The sequence below is a fragment of the Neopsephotus bourkii genome, unplaced genomic scaffold (assembly GCF_033783945.1).
Source record: "Neopsephotus bourkii isolate Nb327-2 ecotype Australia unplaced genomic scaffold, CSIRO-AGI_Nbou_v1 NB_1027, whole genome shotgun sequence".
In the NCBI taxonomy this organism is placed as follows: domain Eukaryota; kingdom Metazoa; phylum Chordata; class Aves; order Psittaciformes; family Psittacidae; genus Neopsephotus; species Neopsephotus bourkii.
In genome coordinates this window covers 934,704-961,385 of record NW_026901516.1, presented here as the reverse complement: position 1 = coordinate 961,385, position 26,682 = coordinate 934,704, and the positions used below count along the sequence as shown (strand labels likewise).

At 37.8% G+C, this 26,682-nt stretch overlaps 1 protein-coding gene across 5 annotated transcripts in view; it reads right to left on the bottom strand.

The window, feature by feature from the left end:
* Window positions 1-1,369: 1,369 nt before the first annotated feature.
* MIB1 (MIB E3 ubiquitin protein ligase 1) overlaps window positions 1,370-26,682 on the bottom strand; it is a 71,088-nt gene continuing 45,775 nt past the window's right edge. For 2 of the 5 annotated variants that reach the window (XM_061360487.1, XM_061360483.1), the window contains exons 13-21: window positions 19,510-19,642; window positions 19,042-19,128; window positions 16,083-16,244; window positions 12,362-12,543; window positions 10,888-11,080; window positions 10,440-10,518; window positions 9,625-9,738; window positions 8,421-8,521; window positions 1,370-7,680 (exon numbers count right to left, since the gene is read on the bottom strand). In XM_061360487.1, the coding sequence (XP_061216471.1) occupies window positions 7,540-7,680; window positions 8,421-8,521; window positions 9,625-9,738; window positions 10,440-10,518; window positions 10,888-11,080; window positions 12,362-12,543; window positions 16,083-16,244; window positions 19,042-19,128; window positions 19,510-19,642 (1,192 nt within the window). In that variant the 3' untranslated portion in view covers window positions 1,370-7,539. The remainder of the gene's footprint in view (window positions 7,681-8,420; window positions 8,522-9,624; window positions 9,739-10,439; window positions 10,519-10,887; window positions 11,081-12,361; window positions 12,544-16,082; window positions 16,245-19,041; window positions 19,129-19,509; window positions 19,643-26,682) is intronic. The other 3 variants (XM_061360484.1, XM_061360485.1, XM_061360486.1) reach the window with 3 other exon arrangements.

The window sequence follows — 26,682 nt, the reverse complement described above, 5'->3', positions numbered from 1 at the left end:
TTATACTTTGCCTGCTTGAAGAAGGGGACAAGTGAGGTCTGGTCCACCCACATATTAATGCAATCATCATTATCCTTATCCCTTGTTTGCTTTGTGCTTATAGTACAAAAACCCTTGTCACAAACGGAGGGTGCTACTGACCCCGTGTGGAAGAAATACATCACAGGATGCACATGTGTCACTGGGGAAATGGGCTCAGATTTAAGTTAGCCTACTTACCTCCTGCAGATTTGTTTTTAAGGAAAACTCTGTGAAATGCTGTTATATAACATTGCAAGGGGTCAATATAGTCTCACAAGTGTATTTCCCTAATTTTAGTAAATTTTGCAGAAACTGAGGTTTTTACTACCTTCTTTAGGGCAGTTAAGCACCAACAAATCCTAACTGTAACAAATAGATTTTCTACTAAGATTTCTGTAAGTTGAAAACGTGCACTGTTGCAGAATAACGTTTATATATTATCAACTAGCAATTCATCATAGCATCACTCTGTAAAGACTGCTTTAAAAAACAAAACCTTATTAACCCCTAGAGAGTCTGGACAACCTGCTCTCATTACTGCACAGGGAACAAAATATTTAACTTCCTAAACTGTTTTTTAGCCAAAACCTCCTCATAGGTATTAAGAACAGTTGCTAGGCTTCATTCTTTCAAGTAAAAGCTTTCCAATTCATGCTACTTTGTTGACTTCAATAGGGCTGCACAAAGTACAAAAACAAGATCTTCAATGACACTTTTTCTGACTAACTGAAACCCCCTTTCCGTATTAGGAAAAGGAAGGCTATAGGTTTTTCTTGAAATACTGCTACTAATTTTTCTTTCCTAAAATAAAACAGGGTACACCCATAAAGAACCACCCTCTGCACTTAATTAAATGTCAAACCCAAAATAAATCTTCGGGGAATTTCCCCATCATTGTCCAAATGGAGGGCTGCATAGTGGATGCAGCTGGAATCAGCTAGAACAAGAAAGTGCATTATACAGAAATTAATTACAAAATAAAATATTAATTTCATTGTACAGTATGAAGCAGCCTGCTCAAAATCTGAAAACTTCAAATACTAGCAAAACCAGCAGTTTCCACTGTAACCAACAGTAGGGGCTGAAACCCCACAGCTCACAGAGACCAAGTCTTACACTTATGCCAATGCTGCTGCCCATCACTTTCAATGAACAGGTATGGAGAGGTGTGTGAACAGCTTGTAAATCCCAAAGCAAAGATCATGTGGCTACTTATAATGTACTTGACAATTTGCATCAATTGTTTTTAAATAGAACATAAAAGGTTATCTAAAAATATATTTTCATATAGAAGTATCATATAAACCAAAGCTGAAGAAATCTTGAAAAATGAAAAGAAACAGAGAAGGAGAACAACAAACTTTTTATTCTGTCAATTCATTTTTCACCTGTACACTATGATAAATTAAAACACTAAGCCATTAAAGTCTGGTTGGTTTTGTTTCCTTTCGTTACATAGATAGATATTTTTAATGCATCCATTAAAATGAATTCTAAAAGTATAAACAATGACGCAGCAACTGTTGTCTCAGAATATAGAAGTTACTGTATCTGGCAGATATTCAGATGATCACATTCCCATAGCCAGATCTGTAAAGGCCATTCAATTACAAGTAAACCAGGAGTCTAATAAAAACAGCAGCTCCAATCACTATTATGAACCACGTATTTGCATCAAAAATGCAATCTACGCTATAGATGACAATTTTAGATCACTCTTTTGTTGTTACAACATAATCCACTTTTCATACTTCTACACTGCTGCTTACACAATACTTGAGTACCTGGGGGATTCAAAGGCACGTAGAATTTCTGATGTTGCTACAAACTCACTTTTCAGGGACATATTATAAAGAACCAGAGGGTTTTTTTTGAAGTTTGGAATGCAAACTTTCTCAATAAACAAACTCTGGTGTGCTTTTGAATACTGTATGTCAGGAACTAACAGGCTTACCAAACATTTGCTTCAGGTATATGATCTTCTAATTCTGTGGTGACATCAAACATCATTACAGCTAAGGAGGAGGAAGTCAAACAAGCCACAGCTCCCTTCCCAATGATGCGTACACAAAAACCAGTATCAATTCAGTCCAATTACACTTTTAAATAAAAGCTTCTGAAAAAGTCCGTACACATCACATGTAATATTTTATTAACTATACAGTACATTAGCATTTCCTTTGAATAGCTTAGACCTTGCTAAGCAGGTTTAATAAAAGCAGTTATATAATGCTATTTGCATACAGAAATCCACTACATTCACACAGACAACCTTAATTTTTTCCAATAATGTCAAAATCTACAATTTACTGAAAATACAAAGTTGTTTTTAACAAAAGCAAAAATGTTCCTGTGGTTCAATCAAACCTCTTTCCTAATATGAACAGTCTGCATTCATAAGGATGCTAATGCTTGGGACAAAAGAGTATTTCTCAGAAGCTCAGAGATGAGACAAACTTTTGTAACTATGAAATGGCATGCAAATATACAGATTTGTTGTAATTATTTCTCTCCCCCCCTTACAAAGACTTACTGGGCCAGAGTAAAGCAAGTGTTTTTATATGTTTGCTTATACAATGACCTCCCCCCACACACTAAAAATGTCACGTACAGAACATTTTATCAGCTGTCTTTGCCACAAATATTGCTTCTGTAAAACTGACTATGCCCTTCAGGCTCCCATGACTGGTGCAACAAACAACTTGCAGAAAGCTTAACAGTACCCAAGCTTGCCAGTTTTCCTTTAGAGAAAGTATATACAAGTTTATCAATCCATGGCAGAGTAATTCCAATTATACTATCAACTAACTGGATTCAAAAGATACTTGCATTCTGTAAGGACTCTATGGCTGCTGCCCATTCAATAGTTCTATTCAAGGCACTGTACAAGCATTAAATCTCTAATGTTCTCAAAGATGTGCTGAAGGATATTCTGAACTTTTAAGCTGTTAAAAAGCCCTGAGTCAGAACTTTTCGTATTTACCACAGGCTTAGCTATAAAAATGGCACACACTAACACTTCTGCAGTTAACAGTTTTGCTTTGTCAACACAAATTACGAAATATGTAAAAACACAATAATACAAATTGCAGAAACTTACACAAGAATGAAATACAATGTACATTGTGGCAAATCACACACTTCTATCGTGCGTAGTTTATACAGTCACTAAAAAAAAAAAACACAAAACAACCACCTTCACACTGTATTCAGACATCGAAACTGATGAAGCAAACCAAAACTGACATGTTTTGCCATCCCTTCCCAAAGACACAGAACAACTAGAGAAGAATTCAGTACTTCGACAGAAAGGAGGTAGCACTGCTAAAAGTTAGGCTGTAGTGTTGTTGGGTTTTTTTTAAGTGAAAACTTGACCCATGCAGCACAAAGAACAGGACAGGCTCTTCAGTTCACCAGCTGCTATCAAAAGAGTAAAATGAAGTTTCTGACATTTAATTTTGCAGAGGAAGCTTAGATCACTAGCTCAAAGCAGCTTCTTCAAACAATTTAGTGTTTACACAAACTGCGATTAATACTGCTAAAAATAATAAGGCATACAGAAACTCCCACCTCTAGAAAATATCTATACAATAAGTACTTAGATTATTTTAAAAGACCATTTCATGTCTTCGTAAGAGGCTAAAATACCAGTTGTAAGACTATGCTAACAAGGCACAAGTACTTGTGCAAATCTGCCATATCCTCGCTCAGTCCAAGTTAAGAACAACACCTCCTCAAACTTTGATATTTACAAATAAACTTGTTTATTCTCTTGACAGAGTAATTTTCAGTATCTACTCCAGCAAAACGGGGTTTGTCCGAACTCCAACATGCAAGTGCACAGTATTTCAACAAATGGGAAGTAGGTAATAATAGCCCAAATTCTGAGAAGTGCCATACGAGCTTGGGGTATAGTAAGTGATTGCCAGTCGGTTTTGGGAAAAAAATGTCAAATATAGTTATACAGTAGTGAACAAGCTACAGCTATTTAGCATATCCTGATAGCCTCTAAGGTAGCCTTCATACTTTAAATTGCTGTGTAGTGATGTGACTGTTTACGTAAAAAAAACAAACACCCAAACCAAACATCTGAGCATACCTCACACCTTAAAAATATGTATTATTATATACCTTCTTGATGGCTTCAAGAAACAAACTGCTAGTAAGTACTGGGAGATAACAGTAATAAACAAAGCTTGCAAATTTTACATAATGAGATTTACACTTTCAACTTTTGCTGAATACAGAGGCTCAATGACATAGCTGAACTCTCCTACTTGTTATTATCCCCTCTGGCTTGCAGCTGAGCTGCTTCTGTTTTTCATCCTTTGACTGCTTGCTATACAACTGCACTCTGTGCAAGTTGCACAGACGATGCCAGGCTAAACTGAATGAACTTAATAGTTTCCTCAACAACACTAGTTCACTTTCTACATCAGAATCCAAAGACAGTGTGTGAATCTAAATATCTATTTCCATAAATTATATAGATTTGCAAATATTTTTCCTCATTAAGTGTTTTGAAAGGCAAGCACTGTATAGCCTTCCCAATACAAGACACAGCTCTTCCACCTGTTAATAAGACAGCTGTATTAGTAATTCAAGCATCTTGGTTAGCTCACCTAGTTTTTCTAATTCAGCTGTTTCTCTTGGTACCATTAAGTTGACATACTTTAATTTCAACTGGCACACAACATTGTTGAATGAGTCCAATCACAAATTTGTATGCAGTCACATACATCTAGTGCGATCACAGTATAGAAGACTAAAGCTCCTCCTATAGCAATACCCTTGGTCATTGTCTCTACTCCCACAGGACTTCAATGGTACCCATGTATTAGGAGTGTTGTAAGTAACTTGCAGCTTCTCTGTTGAAAAGTACAAGCCCAACAGAGCACTTACCTATCTATGCTACAATATATGCCTCCTGCAGACAAGAAGTATTTAACATTCAACTCCAGTTTCCCATCCAGGATGCTGGACATCATCAGTTCTTACTCAGCTGAATTATTCAATTGATGCTAAGCTGGAATACTTTCAAGTAGTTTTGGCTTGTTCCAGTGAAAAATTAGGAAGATGGCAACTGCTATACTGAAGTTTCAGTTTTGAGCTGTGTTATCAAGAAGAAATCCACCCTGTCTTTGGGCTGACAACAGTTTATAGAGGTCCCTTAAAGAATAAATAGGACACAATATTCCAAACATGTCTACCAGAACCAGAGGAAACCCAGGTGAAGATCTCATGCTTACAGACTAAAACTCAGAACGGACTGTCAAATGGCACATCCTATTATAGAATTATTTTTAGGAAAGACTGACAAAAAACCAAAGCCTACGACAGAAGGCTCAGCTGCCAAACATGCCACAGAAAAGGTCAGACTTTGTGATATGCATATTGGCCAAATGAAAATGGCAGTGAAGACTCAGGTGCACTCAGAACTTCAGTGGAGACAGTGAAATGCTGAGCTAAAAAACGGCCTTATATCAAAAAACTTTCCAAAGCTTCTCAAAATGTTGGTGTTTTAGAATAGGGACCCAAGAAGCGAGAAAAGGGAAAGCTAATTCATTTGGCCAAGATGACAGATACACAGATTATCTGAGAACAGATGACTACTAGTATACAGAATAAAACAACTACCATATTGAATCCAGATTGAGATTGTGTCCAGTGAATGATGAACATCTGCAATTCCAGATCAGGTTTAAAGAAGGCTATTGAAAGGCTACAGGTTACATCACTTTGCTATGTTAAAAGTCACTCTACATACACTGGAAAAATGTATCACTGTAGATGTTTCCTGGAAAACTCTATTCAGTATTTAAACCTTACTGGTTAAGAGTTCACCTGTCTCTACAGTTTACTAGCAGCATTCTTCTGAGACTTTTGCTAATGTTTGCACAATTCAGCCATATCAACATAAGCTTCAAAAGACTGAGGTTGATTTATCTGTAGAGAGCACAGTTTTATGCCTTCATCCTTACTTGGACCTTTTCCTAACTATTCCTTTTTCCACATTTTTGACATATACAATTAGAATTAAATAAGAAATTAATCTTAGCTGCAAGTAAGGCACCTGAGTGACTCCAGTATGGACTTCCTTCTTGTTCTGCAAGAGCACATTTAATGCACAATAGCAAAGGGCTACATAAACTACGTACTCAAAAATCTGCCAAATCACTTAGGAGTAAGAACACATTCCTTTTAGCTACAAGATCATTAAATCAGCATACATTCTTCCATTCAGAAAAGATAGAAGGATGTACTTGTTATCAAATTGTTAACAGCTTGCAGCTCCTCACAGTAGCATTTCTGGGGTAAAGAACTTCTGTTTCTCACATCAGTGACAGCTAACTCCTTAAGCCAACTTTAACTCACCTAAGCGTGGCTCACAAAATCCACTGCTCTGTCAACAGTATCTTCATTGGCAGTATTACCCAGTAATGTTCACAGGTTAAGTTCTGGTATTAACACCCTGCTCAGATGAATAAGCAAAGTTAAATCTTCTCTTTTGGTGTTGACACTGTCTGCCTGGAGATAATAAAACTAATTTAAGCAAGGAAATCTTGCAAAAATCTCTAACTTTTCCTAATTCTTAAACACACAATTTTTAAATGGCCCTGCATATGTACACATGTTCCTTTACAACTAATCAAATTCACTCATCTGAAATGGATAACTAACCAGTTGCTCAAATATTTTCCTTTTCAGTTAAGTAAAAAGTAATTCCATACAAAATCATGTGGCTAGCAGAATTAAGAAGCTGACTATTTAAGTTAGCTTGAACCTGATAGACTAAAGTGCAGTTTTGGGAACATAATGTTTCTCAACTAGTTTTTTCTTTGTACTGTTTCCTTCCCAACCCATCCTCAGCAATGAAGGGCACCATAAAGACAGAATTACCTTAGCATTGTATTTTGAGACCTGATCTTATGGGACTATTATATTTATTACTCTTGTGTATACACTTTGTATTGATTTTGCAATATTGCATATTTCAAGACAGAAATCACTGTGAATCATAAATGTCACAGAAAATGTCAAAGTTCTCCAGAAAAGCATTAAAAAAACCCTAAATATTTATATTTGATATTAACTGACAATAAAACAAACAAACAAACAAAAAAAACAAACCAAAAAAAGCACCAACCCAAAAAACCTTTACATCACTTGCACTTGATGCATACATAAAAAAAAAAACCAAACCTGAATGAAACCTAAATAAGATTGTTCCTTGAACGTTTAAGACGGAGGCAACAGAAAGAAAGAAACAAAGCAAAACCCAAAAAAGATTGCTTTAAATTAGTTTCAGGCTTAGATGGTTTTTAAGAGTAAAGTTCAAATACTGTTCTCTTATTTGGTGTGTTCACAGTCTTTAAACAATTACCATGTAATGAACCTGTGCTACAGTATTAGAAATGTTTTCATTAGAACCCTTTACTACCTTTCAAACGTACAGATTTAAACCATCAAAACGTCCTTACAATTTCATAAGCTAATAAAAGACACTGGTTCCGCTACTTAATACAAAAGGATCCTTCGTTCAATTGCCTTGCGGCATATGGGGCATTCACTCATTCGGTCTCCACAAAGCTGACACGTCCCATGGCCACAGAGAAAGATCATATTCTTCAGACGGTCCAGACAAACAGGACACATAGTCTGTGAAAGATTTTGACAGGTTACACAGTCAATAGCAGTAGTGATGCAGTATGAAATATGCAACATATATATTAGGAAATTTAACAATAAATAAATCTTAAGCGTAGCAGATCACTGCTATAGCATAACCCAGAGACTAACCTGAAAGCTTAATATTTTTTACTTCATGTTGACTTAAAGTGTGTGGACCTTCCTATCCCACCATGACACAAAAACCAAGTAGCTTTTTTTCCAAATGTGATCTAAGTAAGACAATCCTGTACTAAGCTGACATCACATTTTCAGTATCACTACCCAAGACTGCAACATTAAGACGTGCTTCGGAAACACTCCCCTTTATGTCATGTGATCTTCCAGGGAACAAATAATACAAACAGCTTTATGTGTGCAATGTACTAGCACACAGAATAAAGAGAACTACTACACTGAATCCAGATAGAGACTGATACTGAAGAACTTCTCCTTTTATTACTGTTCATGTCACCTAAACAGGCAGGGCATCCTTCTTTAGTCACACCAACACAAATGCTCTAATAGATGGATTATCAAACATGGCCTCACGATTATTTTTTTTTAACCTATACACAGAAGACATACAAGCCACATCACACATGGAAGTTACTGGTTATTTAGTTAAAACTGAAGCACTTCAACATGTTATTCTGGTTTAAATAACAGAAAATGCATTGGCCTTTTCAGTTATTTCAGGGGTCAATAAAATTTGTATCCAGGACCTTTACCTGTTCCTTGATGTCCTGTAACTGTTGTTGCAGCTTCTGTACATCTGCATTGACATTGGTGTTGTCTTTGTCTTTCTGCAAGACTGGAATGTTTCCACTTGCTGTAATTTAGACAAAATAAAGATACGTGTTTATGCACCAATCCAGTGAAGCAGGAATAATTATTTCCAGTGTACTGACTACAGTTTGTCCATTATCTGAAGTAATATTACTCAAACATATTTGATAATCTAATTAAATTCCCTGTGACATCACTGCAGCTCAATTCATAGAGAACTTCTTTGCATTTAGCATCCACACTTTTTTGACAAGTATTTCCTCAATAATGATGCTCAACATGCCTGTAGCCCCTTAATGTTCTCAGAGTTCTTATCTGCCAGTGAAGTTCTTGCAATAAATTTCTTTGCACGTCAAAAATAAAGCCAAACCTTTCACATTGAAAAGACTACATAGCTATCTACATAGCTAATTCTCTTTGGGGAACTGCACAAGTGTCTCAGAAGTACTTTGTTCAAAATTCGAACAAGCTCAGACAAATATCCCTATATTTGACTGATCCAGGAAGCAATGCTACTGTAAGACAAGAGAAATAAGTATTTCAAATGACAAATTTTAAACTTCCATGTATTAAAAACCTGATTTAAAAGATTATTCTTATATTTATTTATCTAGGAACAGTAAGACAAGAATGATCTAATATTCCAATTCACATAAACTCAATTCAAACACTGCATACCACACATACAGAATAAATACAAATAATAAATAGAAATTGAGAGATGTCACAGGAAGTTTAAAACCTAGTGAAAGCAGGAGATGTAAAACTGAACAATCCGTCATGAAAGTTGTGTGTACCTAGATGCAAAATATTTACCATTCCTTTATCAATTAAGAGAGTTCCAGAAGTAAAAACGATACATTTATTTGCTCGTTTGGAAAACTACTGGCTATTTTCAGCTTTTCCTTCATTAATAAGCATCCAAGAGTCATATATGTTTCAGCTGGAAGGAATCCTTTAGTGTAGTGACTAGTATTAGCATTGCATCTGCTGCTACCAATGTAGAAAGCAGTGCAAACAGCAAACTGGCTTAATACTGGTTTTATTAAACTTTTCTTTAAAAAGGAGAGAAAAAATTTAGGTCATTTAAAAGAATACGAAACTGGTGGGGGAATGTGAAAGAGAATGGGTTTTGGAGTCACTCACAAATATCATCAGTGGTATCTTCTGTACCTTTCCCTCCGCAACACATTATGAAAGGCACTCTTCGTTCAACCACTGCCCGACACTGCACGCATTTCTTCATCAAGCTTGCACAGTCTGAGAGAACAGAGCAATAAATCAACTCTGAATCCCACTATTTTATTTTTATTCCTTCCTATCATGAGCTTATTTATTTATAATAACGATACAGCAACACCATAATAAATGCTTGTAATACAAATAACTACTTCTGTTCATCTTCACATAATTTTATGCAAAATCACACCTATAAGCAATGTCTTGTTTGGGAATCTAAGTAAACCTATTCTGTTGATCTTATTCTAATATATTTTAAGCGAGCAGGCTCCCATTTCTCCAAACGGATGTTTATTCCACAAGAATTACAGAAATTAAGTAAAATCACACACATTTGAAACCAGAATTTCCATGAATGTCATCACTACCTGCTTTTTCCTTTATGACAAAGGATCTCATTTACTGTCCTAATGCTCTAGGGGCAAAGAGGTATGGCTTCTTAAAGAGCAAACCTGTATCTTCTGATATAAACCCAGAAAGGAGGCTGTAATTCTTCTAAAAATGGCAAATGATCGTTTCATACATGATGACAGTTACTGTGAATCGGTAGAGTGGGTCCTATAAGCTACACAAATTTGGAGACTCTCTCCCATCCTACTTGAACAAGATGTCCAGAAAATAATCTGACCTGAAATCAGATTACTAATGAACTTTTAGCAAGGTAATTAAAAATGCTCTGTTTCAAGATTACTTCAAAAAGTACTTCCATCAAGTTTACTTACTCTCACAGGCACACATATGACCACAAGGCTGGAAAAGCACTGCTGCCTTTTTGTCTGAACACACTACACATTCTTCAATCTGCAAAGAACAATGAACATACATATGAGAGAAGTTTATCTCCTGCTCCCTACAGTAATTTGCGCCTACATTCTTTTTGGCAAGGCATGTGGACTGTAAGAAGCTCCATCCAGTGTTATTTTAACTAATTCAGCACCTCAAAATACAATTCTGAGGACCTGTGCAGGGAGGACATGAATACAGGCAAACAGAAGAGAGCAACCTATAATGTTGGAACATCATAGGATTATAATGCAAAATTAACTCCAACCAGTGAGACACCTGTTAGGCAAAATACATTTTGAAACATACTACACTTTTCCTTGACCTCTTTGTTTTACTTTTCCATTAAAAACAGGAAGAGAACCAATAGACTTAGGAATTTTTTACCTTTGTCCTAGACTGAACTTGTTCTTTACAGATGAGGCATTTTTTCACTCGTGGTGAGCACAGAGAGCATGTGGCAATGTGTCCACATGGGCCAAACAGAGTATCTCTCTTCATGTCTGAACACACCATACATTCTTCTAAGGTTTCAGAATCATTGTTGATCATAGATGGACTTCGGGAACCGACCTGGCCACTACAGAGAAACCTGCAGTCAAACTCATTTTAAGAAATATCAACTGGCTGTATCTATATATTCCTATGCATTCAGGCATCACTGTATCACCATAAACCAATGCGAACTGCATTTTCCCAAATGCATAGTTGGCACCAGAGTGCAAGGTCACACACTCAGATAAAGACACTGAACAGAAACAGGCCACATATGTTAGAATAACATCTCGCGAATGTAGAGAACCCTTCCCTCCCATCCCAAGGATTTACTCTATTGAGATACGTACCCTGTAGATTCAGAACTGCACAGTGTAACACCTTAATCTTGAACACACTTCTAAAACTTGGCAAAGGACAGGCTTGTAGAATCCGCAAATTCACACGGTATATTCACCTCGGATCTTTGTCCTATGCCGCTGCTCATCCAGCAGAGGGAGCGCGTGCTGAACCTAACCAGCTCATTCCTACAGCCCTCATAAGCCCATAAAAGGTGGCAACAAAGAACAGCCACACAGGGACAAGGCAAAGACAGACAGACAGAAAGACCCTGAAGAAAATAAGAACCTTAAACACCAGGGCAGCATCAACAAAAATGGTATCTGTGTCAGTCTTGATTTCCACAGAGGAATTAAGGAGGAGAATCACGTAAGCCACACAAGATTCACAACCAGGAACACACCTAGGCCAATCAGCAAACCAAAACTTCTCATGCTATATGCACCTGGTAACATAACATCTCTAGAAATTATGATTTCAATGAAAAGTGCTTCCAAGACATCAGACCTATCCCCCTCCTCTTTTTACAGAATCACAGTTGTGCAGATTGACAGGTACTCGGGTCACCAGCTCAAAGCAGAGTCAACAGTTAATTTACACAAAGTTATACTGGGTTTTGCCTGTTTGAGTCTCCAAAACCTGTATGGACAGAGGTTTCACAGCCTACCTGGGCAACCAGTTGCAGTGCTTATTCTTTCAGGGATTTCCACCATCAACCCATCCCCTGCCCTTTTCTGGGATAGCCTGAAGTTCTACCAACCTCCACCTGCACACTGTCCCCTTCCCATTCTCTTCCCTCCCACCTTAACATGTATGAAAGTCCTGTAAGACTTGTGTAAGTTTCTGCTAATGTATTTGTAAATAGCATTAAATGGACCACAGAAAAGAAAGAACTCACTGCAAGGCAAGAGAAAGCTTGTATGTTTTAACATTATTGCTAAAAAGATACATTTTAAATACATCACAGTTTATCTGTGAAAAGCAGAGAACTGGAAACTGCGTATTTAACATATACAAATATACAAACCTGACTTTTTCTTTGTGACATTTAGCCAATGCTTTGCAGAGACTAGGATCAGGGCAGAGATCAAGAGGAGACTGACCCTTCTTGTTACGAATGCTGAGGTCAGCTCCGTTGGCTGCCAGGAAGCAGGCAATAGATGCTGCACTCTTTTTCTCTGCTCCCTGAGTGCCAAGTCCCATTATCAACTGGAAGAAAACAAATATGCAAGCAATTTGAGAAACACTCTTAACAGTTAGGAATAGTGTGACTAAAGGAGAACTACTTAACATGCACACATGCACATATACATACACATGCATAAATCCGTAAACCCAAGGAGGAGTCTCTAGTACTAAAATCAAAGCAATCGTGGTTGCTTAGTACTGAGTCTGTTATACTAAAGTTGCCTTTAAGGAACTAAAATTCAGCAAGGAATAGTTCAGCATTCAATCTCCTGCACACCTATACTCACTTGTGAAGATGTCCTATATGAGCACTGTAAAGTCCCGCTGGGTACATCAAGAATACACTTTTAAGTACACTGAAACTGCTGAGTTCAGCTACAAGGCACCACACTTGGACTGAAAACATAGTTGGGCAGAGAAACAAATGTGCACTTTTAATCTAGTCAGTAAAGCAGCTGCCCCAGAAAGACTTGATTTCAGCTGCATTCTCAGCCTGGAAGGGTTTAAATTCATGTACCTGTCCTCCCATCCTAATAATGTAATGCTCCTTTGCCCTTTTACAACTACTACGACATTTCTTTATCAGTGTACCTATTACACACCATTCACAGGGACAGGCAGAAAAATGAAAAGGCTCACTACCATAGCCAGGCAAGGAGAGGATTCACCTACTCTGGAGCATAATGGGCCTGCTCACGACATCTTTTATGTTACAGCTTAAGCAGATAAATGCTTAAGTGTAATGGAGACTATATGTAATATGAAACTTCTGGCAACCACTACGAATCTCTCAGCAAACTACATGAAACTATATTCAAAGGAACAGCTTTGGCACAGCTGGGACAGCTCCAATTCAGAGGATTTTAAGCGCTGAATTCCAGAATTGTAAAGGCTTCGACACTAGGATAGAGGCAGGATTTTGCATGCACATCCTTCCCATTAATTGCTATCAGTGCTCAACTTGACGGATGTACATCTTTCTATGCCACTTTCAGTTTGTACAATCTATCCCTGCAGCTGGTCTTCTAAAAGCTGGCTATCAAATATTAATCCTAAAAATGAAGTAATATGGGCTTGATTAACAACCATTTAGTATTTAAATAACTAGATATGTTAGACAGAGTAACATAAAGGAATAAATTTAAATACCAGGTACCTGTCACTGCAGCCGAAAAGGTTGCATATTTTGAAGTCTGAACTATGAAGAAAACAGTTTCCAAAACCTCTCTAGTTATTTCCCCCATCTCTCAGAGATGACTTGCGAAGAAAAAGGCTTGGTTTGTGTCCATGTCATGCAGCACATGAAGCATGTATTAGAAGTCTTTACCCTGCCTTGATAACTGCAAGATTATTCTTCTTGACATACAGCCACAGTTTCCCAGTGAAGCAGGTTTTTTTAAAAGTCTACATGCTTTTTTCCAGTTAGAAGTTCTTATACTAATAAGTATTATTACTGAGGTGCTCCGAGACTCTTGAAGATCACTTCATGAATTCAGATACTCATAGTCCTTTTGATGTACTCTTATGATCGGGTAAGAACAGTACAGCTTGGAAGACTTCATATGAGGAAAACCACTAAGTTATGGAGAGAAACAGTTGTTTTTTTTTTTGTCTGCAGATCACAGAACATTTTTGTTTATAAATTCATTTTTCTGCACCTCAGTTTACAGCACTGGCTGAAATGAAGCAGAGATTTTATCCAGCTTCAGTTCAGGTACCTTGAACCATGTCAGTAATCCTAGTCAGCGCAAGGCCCAGCGAAAGCATATTGGCCCTAAGGCTGGGAGTGATCATTTTTTTTAAGGCATGGTTATACCAAACAATTTGCTGTAGTCCTTTCTCATTTGCTGGGACAAGAGTTCTCTTGCCCTCCATACTTGCACCTTATGGGCTCCAAGCTGTCCCTGAATGAAACCACTACTGTGTCTTCAAGAGGAAAACTGAACTCAATTTCCTTCACTGGGAGTGGATATACATGATGCCAAGATTGGCTCCTCCACCTCTAACAGTCATCAACATTATTCAAGAAAATCTTGTGTCCTAAAATGCCTCTGAATTGTGTCCTAAAATGCCTCTCCACATTGGAGATATTCAAGGCCCACCTGGACAAGTTCCTGTGTGATGTACTCTAGGTTACCCTGCTCTTGCAGGGGGGTTGGACTAGATGATCTCTTGAGGTCCCTTCCAACCCTTGGGATTCTGTGATTCTGTGAATGCTGAACGCTTTAAGAACACAAGGGCAACATTGCATCCCATGACTTTTCTCTGGTAGTCTATAATATTTCAGGCACACAGAATGAAAAAACCCAACAAGTGATGCACAAAACAAACCATTATGTCTTAGTGCCTAGTATGGCTGCAACCCTCCCCCTGAAGGGTGCTAGCCTTCACAGGCACCAATGCAAGTCAGCAGGTTTTACTAGGAAGATGGGCAACGGAGAAACCTATTTATGAAATGCAGAATCAGAGAAAAAGAATTTCTCTGTGTTCACTCATTTCACAATTAAATACATGCACATAAAGTGTTTTGACCACCTCTCAAGAGTCCATTTCAGATCATGAAAATAACTGAGTTGTAATCGCTTTCCTCCTCTCACTCAAAAGGACACAAGTGCGCTCTTATGTATGCCAGCCATATTTAATATTTCTTTTCAAAGCTTATTCCAGTGTATTTCAGCAAGATGAAGTAACCTGTCTGAAAACATTTGCTGTACAGTGGAATTATTCTTTTGAACAAAGGCTTTTTAATAGGTGGTGGGTTTATTTTTTAATAAAATGCAAAAAACCACCCAGTTAAAATTAGAAAAAAATATTAGAGCACTGACAATTTAATGATTCAGCAAATCTGATCCTCTAATATTTAAAGAAAAAGAAACAAAAGACACAGATGTTGCTTGGTTTTCTCAATCCAAATCACTTCAGAATTTTATTTCTCCTTCGCCTTTCAGCAAAACTATAAATTTCACCTTTTCATATGGGGTTCACACATATGAAAGTGAACATTTCTTTCAAGAAAACATTTTGACCTTTATTACTTGGAGTTTCTTTGACTATTTCCTTATTACGGCACAATTTCTGAAATGAACTCTGTCAGAAAGATATGTAACAATGAACATATAAAGATGAGAATGCCTTGTTCTAACAGAATAAACTTTCAGAAGGTTATAGAAGTAGCTAAATAATTAAAGCTACAAAGCCATCATGCAAGACACTGAATACCAGAAAATAATTTTAATCTTATTCTGTACTGTAATACTGTTTATTTCTCTTTCCCAAAAAGTTACTTTCAACTTTTTGGCAGGCTGTTCACTATGGAAGAGAGATTCGTAGATACATTTTGAATCAAATAACCCTATTTTTCTTTAACAAAGGTAATGACTACATGTGAAAAGCCACATACAACACTATGCTTTCTGCCTACAATGCAGTTTAATTCAGAATGTCGACGTAAACTTACACTAACGAAAACCAGTTCAACAGTACAGAACTAGACAAACTAGACAAATAAAGGAGACAAATTTACAGAAAAAAGAAGGAATAAATAAATGCATTTTATTTACTGTGTTCTTTGATGGCTCCCAAGCAGTATCTACCTTGCCCACATCTTGCATGTCTTGGAGTTGGCGGAGCTGTGACAGGGTGTGGTGTCTCAGGGCTTCATGCAGGGGAGTATCCCCATCTTTATCCTGAATATCCAGTTTAGCACCTGCACGGACTAAGAGCTGAAAAGAGAGAGAAACCAGTTTAAAATTAAAAAAAAAAGACTATTTATTTCCTTTAAAACTGTTTTCAGGAAACTATGGTTTAGGATGCTCCAGGAGGTCCTAAAGGGTTATTCTTTCATCTTGCTACAATTCAATTCACATTTGAGTTTTTTAAAATTCATTTTCCATACTTTGAACTTCGCCTCAAATGATGCATTCAGCTCGTACAAATATCAAGCTTATTTCAGCAGAAAATGCTTGCCTGTGCTCTGAGTGCTACAAGAGTTGCTATTTTAGAGGATTCTTCCTACAGTCCAAAACCTCCAATTCTCACAAGATAGACTACAAACAATGTAATACATTACAGCAATGTATCAGAAACAGAAGAAGGGGGCAACACTTTAGGTATGTTTATACTCTTAACTATTAGGTTTCAATCACCTCAAAAAGCTACCACACTAAACATAATTTACAGTATCCTCCCATTAGCAAGTAGTTAAGCGTGTACTTAGGTTTACCCTTATTCAGCACAAGACATAAAACCTAGTGTCATTAAATACTATCTCAGAACACTAGGGAAGGTAATGAACTGTAAGACTCATCTTTAAGGCTAATTTTAGACACATGTTCCAGGTCACACAACATGAAAGCAAGTGTAAGGCTGCACGGGCCCTCCTTTTCACATTCTCTCTGCATCTAGCCCTCCCATAATTCGATGCGCCAGAACTTTCTTAAACACACTGTTAAACACAACAAATCACACCTGCTGACAAGTAACAATTGCCCCTAAAAATCTAACTCCCTCACTGTTGCTATTCAGAAACCTGTAGATAGCAGCTGAGGTTTTAACTTCAGTTTTGAGCTTTTGCTACTCTGCCAAGTTCAGATCAGCAGTAGAGACAAAAGGCATAGCCTAAATACATGGAGAGGAATCTCCCTCTTCAGAACCCATGTGTTTGCAAGGATCTCAGCCCCTAACAACCAAAGAATCTTGGACTTTACAAAAAGCTAAAAGGAAAAAAGCTTAAAAGGAATTCAGAACTTACTTTTAAAGGAAATACTTGCCTGCAACTGACTGCAGTTTACCATTTTTCCTAACCTTTTCTAGTACAAGTGAAACCAAGGAAACCAGCTAATACCTGCAACAGTCTTCCCACAACTTCTTACACTTTCTAGATGGACTTACTCTGGCCCAAATTTTCTTTCCTATATTCCTATATTGTGTCTGCAACTAGCTATTTACTGCTTAAAAGTTTCTCCTGGAAGAAAATCTGTGACAGAACCCTTTTCAGAGCAACCTGGAAATCCTTGGCTACTTGGAAATTCAATGCCTCTGCAGTTTTTTAAAAAAAGTAAAATAAAATAAATGAAAAAAATAAATGAAAAAAAGCCAACCACCACCCCTTGTCATGGCAGCAGGGCTTTTAAAAGAACCCTGCTACCTTTGACCACTATTCCACAGATGCCTGAGGGTACAACCCAGCCCTGGAAGGTATCCAATAGGAATTAATTCTGAAATACAGAGCCAACATGATCTTTGCATGGCTGCATGAGTTATTTTAGGACTTCTCAAAGTTAATCCAACACTGAAATATGGATACTCTACAGGGTCACTCACTTAAACATTCTCTGATATAGGCATGTTGGTCCAATACATATACTAGTCTTTCTACATGCCTATCTTATTGCTCCTCTGCTACCTTAGTACTATATTCCTAGGTACCACGTTGGTTTCAGAATGGCACAAGAGCTCACCAAATACAGCTGCCAAATAGCTTGCAGGATGCAAGTGACACTAACTCTAGGAAACCTTTCTTCTGGTAGCAAGCAATTCCAGGTATAGGGCCATATCACATATTTCACTGTAATGGGATTACACCCATCAGCTCTTAGAGATGGAGAAACCTTATGGCAAAATATAACTAAACAGAACTACAGATACAGGTTTGCATAGGGAAGACATAGGCCCTGCAGGCCTGCATAAGAGACAGCTTTTAATATGATTATCACTCTACAGCAACAAATTCAAAACAATTATACAGAGGGCCAAGGCCAGATTGATGGATTCACTCATAGGGAACATCATCTACAGCAGTGAGCACTCTCCCTGAGCCTTAACAGCCCAGGCTAGCAACCCAAACACTGAGTCACATAGGTCCCTTATGGACAGAGCACACAAGCCAGAACAGGTAAGCTCTGCCAGACTCCAGCCTCCTGTGCCACTAACACAATTTTGTTGAGTTGGGAGTATTAATTTTTGCAACTGCGCAAGCAAAAAAACAAACAGCATTACTTTCACTTGTAAGGTACTTCTGTTACTGCTTATTGCTCTACCAAGCTAAGAACAGGGAGTTACACTCTCAGAAGACTGAAAAGTAGTTAAACTTGTGAAAAGATGTTTCACTTACCTGCAATTTGCAAAAGCTATAAGTAAGAATAATTACTCAGACAGCAAGAGGCATCAAAAACGCTATCTGAAGGCCTCAATTGCAGGACCACAAGACTCAGATAAGTAACAGAGGATTCTCCCTTACTCAACAAGGAGAGATGTTGGAATTGGCAACTGTGTAAAGGAAACCATAATGAACATGTACAAAAATTCAGCATTCCTGAAATGTCCTTCACATTGCTGGCTGACCTTCTGCGCAAGCTGGCAGGTTTCTGAGCTGATGAAAATTAATCATACAAGCATTCAATGGCTACATGTTGTTAAATCATTTTTTAAACGTCCATGAGCTACCCGTGTCTTAACAGCTACTATCAGTTCAAGTCAAGTACTATTAACCATATGGCTTATTGCAAGTAAGATACTCACCCTAACAATTTGTGTATGCTGTCGCTCAACAGCAAGGTGCAGAGCAGTTTGCTGGTTAACATTCTGGATATCCAGGTTAGCATTGCCCTGAAAGATATTCAAAGCATTAGAGCATTATCATCCCAGCAATTCATCTACAGGCAAGGCAGTCCATTAGATCATTGAATACAACCCTGAATACGATTCCTAATTTGGAGATTTTGAGAGCAGAAGTGATTAAGTACTTTTAATTATTCACTGTACAGATGTTGATCTGTTGAATCAAGCTATTGATCTGGTATCAAATTCTTCAGGTCCTCTGCACCATTAGGCCACTGTAATGGTCTCAAAGGCAAGCTTGACCTTTAGAGCTGACCATGTGTCCTTCCCTGCCCCATTGCTTCTGCATTGCGATTGCAGCAAACTATTTTCACATCAGATGGTTAACTGAAATGTGACATTTAAATCCTCCTGAGAAGAGAGTCCTACCTGATGCACCAAAAGTTCAGCCACTTCCACATGATTATTGAGAGCTGCCAGATGCAACGCAGTGTAACCATCATCTTTTTTCTCATCAACAATCCATGGTCGTGGTAACTTAGACAACAATACACGCATTGCACTGAAATAAAACATGCAGAGATCGACTAAATGCATCCATTATTTATTTGCTGAACGAGAACAGGACAACAATAAATTCATATTAATTCTCAGAACTACAAAGTAGTAGTAACTAAAATGTTAGTATTTTTTCAAAAAGAGAGCATGGGTGAAAAGCTATACCGACAGTTCCAAAGCATAGTAATTTCATGTTCAGTTCCTTCGACTTAAAGCATACAGACAAACCATACAACACACAGAGTGTATGAATCAGATTTTTTTTCCCCAGAAGAATGTTATCTGACAGTAAAGATTACCTTAAAAAAAAACCCACAAAAATTCTGCAACACAGATGACAGAATTGTTCTCCCTCAAAATCCTCATAGCATCCTCTATTTAATGGACAAGTTCTACTACATTAGATTTTTTAAAAATCATCACTTTATAAACTGCTGACATAGGCTTTAACAGTTAAGATTTTCAATTTCTGAAATAAAAGTGGACTAAGACCTCTTAGACACAAACAAAATAAATGCTGAATCTGTAAAGCAAGTATTAGTGGAATATTTTCATAACAGATAGTGGCTGACTGTAATATACCACGGCAGTGTTTATTACTTCACCACACTTCTGTACGTACTTACCAAGATGCCTACCAAAGGAAGGGGATTTATTATCTTAAACCTCAAATTCAAGGATTGGAAAAAGCAACTTACTTACTAGAGTATTAAAACAGACTAAAATCCATGAAGTCCAAAGACTGCAGTGTTAAGGGTATTAACAACACAGTATGAGATAAACAAATGGCTCAATCTTGTGTTCTCTTAGAAACACACTTTTCTTAAGTACACACGTATTTTGGAATAGGTAAGTAACCAAACTTAATTCCCTTATTAAATTATCTTTATAAACAGCACATGCAGCCCCCTTATGACAGTTCCTCAAAGACAAACAGAAAACCAGAAACTGCTACAGTCTTGTGCCGGGAAGCCTCTTCTGCCATTTATCCTTCCCTATTGTTGAAGCAACATGTTAATTTAGAGGAGAAACAGAGCATCTTCACAAAATTCAGAAATCCATCTAATCCTAGCTAATGCAAGTGGAACCACTCAGTCACAGAATGCACTGCAAGGCAGATACTATTATTGAATTAAACAGTTCTTCATTAGAGAGCTGATACTGAAAACATGGGATCTCAATAAGCCTCAGAAATGCCATCCTTAAATAAGCATCTCAGCTCTTTCTTAAAACTATTCTCAAAAGACTTCAGTAAGATGACTGCACTCTCAAGTAATAACTGAGCTCCTAAGTCATTCCAGTAATTTGTTACCTTGAACATCCACACTGCATAAGTTCTATTCACTTCTAAATGATCTTTTAGAGTAAGCCAACAAGTTTCCTATAAAACAAACAAAAAACTGTGATTTGGGGGATAACTCACTCCAATCAGCCCTCCTGAAAAAGAGAAGCCAGAGTCCATGAGGGAGAGCAGTCCATGAAGTACCAGTAAGAAAATGCACTCCTTCCCACACTGCTTGGACGCTATCCTAACAGACCCTGACCTCTTTGTTCTCCTGCTATTGCACTCAGAATGCAATGTAAATCCTCAGTTTTACACTTAATACACCATCCTGACAACTGCAGTATAACTGTTGCCTTTCTCCCCTGATTCAGAGTGTCTGAAGGAACCACAACTAAGCAACTGCATCTTCAGGCCACAGGATCACACAGACCCACTGGAGACCCATGACCAACTGTTACATGGAGCATTCACAGCCAGGCTGCTCTGGAGGTTTATCTCTCACAGAGTGGACATAAGTACTTGGCCAGGAACTGAATGCATTTTGCTCTCTGTGCCTTCTCTCAGTCCTTTTAGACTCCATCTAATCGGTTTTCCTGAGGTAAGCAAATAAGAAACAATTCTCAACCTCTTAGGATTTTGTGTTTTCCTGGCAGGACTAAGCTTCTCACTTCTTCACAGTCCAAATCACTTGTAACATAGCAAAATACAACAACACTTAACAGATTGTATATTGCTCATTGTGTGACATTGCTCAGCTTCTATTCATAACACCTTCTACAGCTCTGTCACATGCTAGGAAAAAAAGACTAAAATACTTGGTGGGGAGAGCTGGGGATGACCAGAACATTAATTTTTTGAAAGATTCATTTATGCAGGAGTTTCCAAAATAGGATATAACTTAGTAAAACACAAAGTTACCAAAGCTTTGTGAAATATAGCAAAATAAACAAATATTAGCTTTATTGATAAATATAATATTTTGTAATCAAATGATGTATTTTCAAACTCCAGATATAGGTACATATCAGGTTTACATCAGACCTGTTTCTAGCTGTCTTAGAGAGGGAGCAAGTCTGGAACACTGTGGTTCACAACGTATCTGGACCGTACCTGGGCAAACCACCATCAGCTCTTCAGAAAACTGGCTGATAAAGAGGATAACATACTACCAGAAGCACAAGCCAGTCTACTTCCTACAGTGGCTTCCCACAGGGTATCATGCAATGAAAGCTCTTCACCCGCCAAACTCAGTGCTTCTAAAGACTCCATGAAGCTCTGTAATATCTACTGTTGATCATCTAAAAAGCACAACAAAAATCACCTGAAAATTCATGACTGGCATAAGCAATATGACCACTGTGAGCATCCAGTAAAATATGGAGCTACAATAACCTACAAGAAAAAGCCAGGCACAAGAAATATTTTTTACAACTTCAAGTATAAATTGGGGAATGCTATGGGAAGGTACCAACACTCAAATCTCTAATTATAGCTCTAGTCACTAAACAAGGAACTGTCCTAACCAACTCAGATGATATTTTACATTCTTTTCTTCAGTAAGGAAATAAGGAAACCGCCAACATCACAGATAAATAAAGTAAAATTTAAAGTACATTCACACACTTTAACAGATGCATTGAGAAGCAAATATACTTGAGAAACATAATTGCTGCCATTTCTTCAACACCTCTCATCTTTGCAGGAAATCAACTGACTCAGTATTTTGTATGCTATGAAAAAATCACTAATCCTAATATTTGCAAGAGCTCTAGCCTTACTAGATCCTCTTTCATTTATTTTCCTACTTAGTTTGCTGTTAAATACCAGGAAAGTTTTCACCTGAAGTTCAACTGTAAGATATCTGGGTACATCTTGCTTTCACATAAATGAGATGCCTGCAACATTTCTGGATGCTTTTAGAATGCATTGGCCATACTGAAAAAAAAACCATGGAAGGACGAACAAAAGAAACAAACAGCTGCTATGTGTAATAGATTTTTACCTTCTCCCAGTGAAGCAGACGGCCAGTAGCTACCCCTCAGTTCCTTCTGCCTATCCAAGTGGAGACTACGTCTCTCTCTTCCAGACTGCACTAATTTACTGGAGAGCAGGATGAAGGATGGTTCCACAGACATAACAACTTAAAATTCTGCAAGATATTAATATGCTACAAATGACAAATACTTCTATGATGCTCAGTGCTGCATCTTCCTCCTCAGCAGCTGAGAGGTAGTTTCTTTCAGTGCACAAAATCCTGTTCCTTCACACTGCAGCCTTCCTTCGTACAGCTATTCTATTTTGCAGGATTTTCTAGAGCTGCTGCCAAAATTTTGACAGCTGAGTGGCTACCATTCAGAATAGTGCTCACTGGAACAGGAATACATTGTATCGTATGGAGCGATATTAGTGAATTAATGTTGCATGCCAATTACACAGTAATTCCTGATTCACTTTTCCACACAAAGTATTAAAGAAGCTGCCACATTGTACCACTCCATTTTCAGGACGGCAACACAGATGTGGTCATGAAAACTTGGTTTCATCTTGTATACATTAAACCAGACCACAGACTTTCACTGTAACTGTACTGAAAAAGATCAAGAAATCAGGTCTAATGGTAGCCCTGACCATGCAATCAGCTGAAGAACACTCTTCAGACTATCATCTCTGATGTATCAAGTGTTACAGATTACACGGCTGAGCGGATGCAAATATTATTGATAAATTAACATCACCACTATGCTAATTTAAAGGTTATTACTAAAGCACTACTAATGAAAAAAAATAAATTGTAACAGGCAGGCTTTGGCATTTGTTGGTCTGCAGTATTCTCAGGCTAGCAGGAAGCTGATAAGGCTTCGAGCCTTTCTGAGTTGGATCATCTTTTCCAAGTTCTGACATTTTCTAGATGTGACAACAAGAAAAACAGCAGTGCAATTTCTGAGGAAGCTGCCTGTAAGGTTTTGAAGCAGGTGAGGAAGACAGTTCTTCTTTCACAGGAGCTAAATACCTGCTCAGTGAAAAGGGTAACAAAAAAGCACGGTGGATATAGGGTGCTGAGATCAAGATATCCATTGCATTCCCAGACCCAGCTGTTGGTGGTACCACTGACTTACAAAGTCCACCATAACTTACATAATTCACCCCCATAAAATGACAGTCCAGGCTCTAGTAGTTATAAATGATTTGGTAGAAGGAACACCCACTTACACTATGTTGCAGTTCATTTGAGACGTAGAATGACACAAATGCTGCTGCTGCACGCACCTTTAATTTGACCTTGTCACACAAATATTTTTCTTAAAAAAAAAATTAAAAAATCAGGTTTTCACACAGCTTAACATATATAAATAATGTATTTAAATTATAAATTGTAGCAGAATGAAAATTCAACAGCATTTGTCTGCAACATGAAATAAAATACATCACAGATCTGAACAATGACTAATCCATTTTTAGCCACATAGAGCAATTGTTTCAACACCAGTTAACATTAGACATACCAAATGTTATGACCAAAAGTTTTAATATGGTATATTATTCATTATGAACCTACATACAGAGTCTCTTTACTTATGCAGTATTTTACTCACAGGATTTTTACAGACTCTCATCAGCATTACCTGAGAATGCCACATACAATAATGTAGTTACTAGAAAAATCTTAAAGATAAAAGTACTTGCAAGCAAGATGAAACTAGCACCTCATTGTGTAAAAAAAGATTCAATACTGAGCATTACCTGATCCATCCTTCTCTGCTAACTGCAATTTGACTACAGAGTAGTTAAACGCAGAAGGCTGAGGGTTTGTGGGATGATGGTAGGGTGGTTTTGTTTCTATGGCCTTTTGGGGTTTTGCTGATTTTTGTTTGGACTTTTGTGTGGTTGATTTGGTTTTTTGGGGTGGTGGGGTGGTGTTTGCTTGGTTTTGTGGTGTTTTGTTGTTGTTGTTGTTGTTTTTTTAAGAACAGATACTTAAGCATAAAAAAAAAAAATAGAGGATCTACTTCATGATTGGCATGAGCACATTTAACTTCAGTTGCTCCCGAAAGACACAATCCCACTTTTCCCTGCACTCAAATTCCTGCATTACGTTGTTCCTGCACTCCAGTTCCTGCATTATGTTGCCTCTACAGACACATCACTGTCTACTGAGTGAAGCAACCTGCCAGATTCTTGATTTGCCAACTTTGCTTTCAGACAGATCAATGAGATAATCCAGTTTACCCTGAGACTTTATGATCACTAGAAGCGATAGTTATATGGAAATGATGGAGCTAGAGTTGCAGGGAGGGCAGACTGCCCTTTCCAGACACAAAGTCTTAGATCAGCATAAACTTATCAGGAATCATATCTCCAGGGATTGTAATGATTCAGTGCACTTCCTACTACAAGTTTCTCTACTCCCCTGACTCCCTACTCCTTCTCCTCCCTCAGGTCAGCTTTCCACTGTCTCAGTGGGACATGGTTTCTAAATATAAGATATTTAACAGCAGCCCTGGCTTGAAGTATTCCCCATTCTGCACTAACCCCACCACCACATGCTTATTCCCACCCCTGGCTCAGCTAAACACCTGTTTCCTGTTACATCCTCAAGCAGTTGAAGGAACAGATCAGATTTAGCAACAGCTTCCATTGCAAAGTTAAGGCTACATAGCCTGACATGTATTTTACAGCACCATAGAATCAAGACTACTATCACCTCTGCTCAACCAATCACTCTCCTATCCTCTCCCCTCTTCCCCAAAAGAAAAGTGATCCCAACACAGCATCTACAGTGTCACCCCTTAGTGTTGGATTATTTTCACAGCAGCCCCAGAGAATAGTACTTTGAGCCTGCTCACTACGAAGTCAGAGAAATATTTGTACCAACATAGTGCAAGAAGTAACACAGGAGCAGGACAGTGCTATTTTTGGCAACGATATGATCTGAAGTGCACGTCAGCACACAACTTCAAGCCAAATCAGTTCCCTGATCTGGATCACTCCACACTCGCTGTGCAGTACAGGGAGTTAACACTTTAAGAATGAAGAAGGAAGTATATCCTTCAGGAACAAGTAACAAAGAACAGATTAATACTGTAGGCTAGTATTGCAGAGCACACTGTATCTTGAAATTAGACTTTAATATTTTATATGTGAGGATAGCTCAGAACAAGTTTAAGCAGGCTGGCCGTTTGTTTCTTTTTGACTCTCAGATTTGAAAGTATCTCTTGGCATTTGAAAAGTCAATTCCAATATGCATGAAGCTAAATAAATAATGAGGCATATACATTTACATGGAATTCCCAGAAATATATTCTGTATTAGCCTAGGTCTTACACAACAATTTTGTCTTCTATGTATGATTATGAAATTGAAGAAAGTAAAAAAAACCATGACTTCTGCCAGCAAGCTATACTGCCACATACGTCAGGGGTAATCAGCTACTACACACAGGACAAAGTCAACACAAAAGAGGAAGGAAGGAAAGTATAAATCCAAGACAGTGGTACATCCAGGACTCCACTCTCTACCCTACAATACTGAAGTAGAGTAGAATATTTAGTGTATTAGTAACTACTAACTACATCGATATTTATTGAGATGACATGATTAGACTGAGATACTTCAATCTTTTTCATTCCTCTTGATCCTGACCAATATAAGAAATTTTGTCTGGAAAAATACAAGGAAAGTCTTGAAGTATTTGGGTTCCTGCCTATTGTATTTCTGTGGCTCAATTTCAGTATTCTTTTCTGAAGGAAACACTGTATATG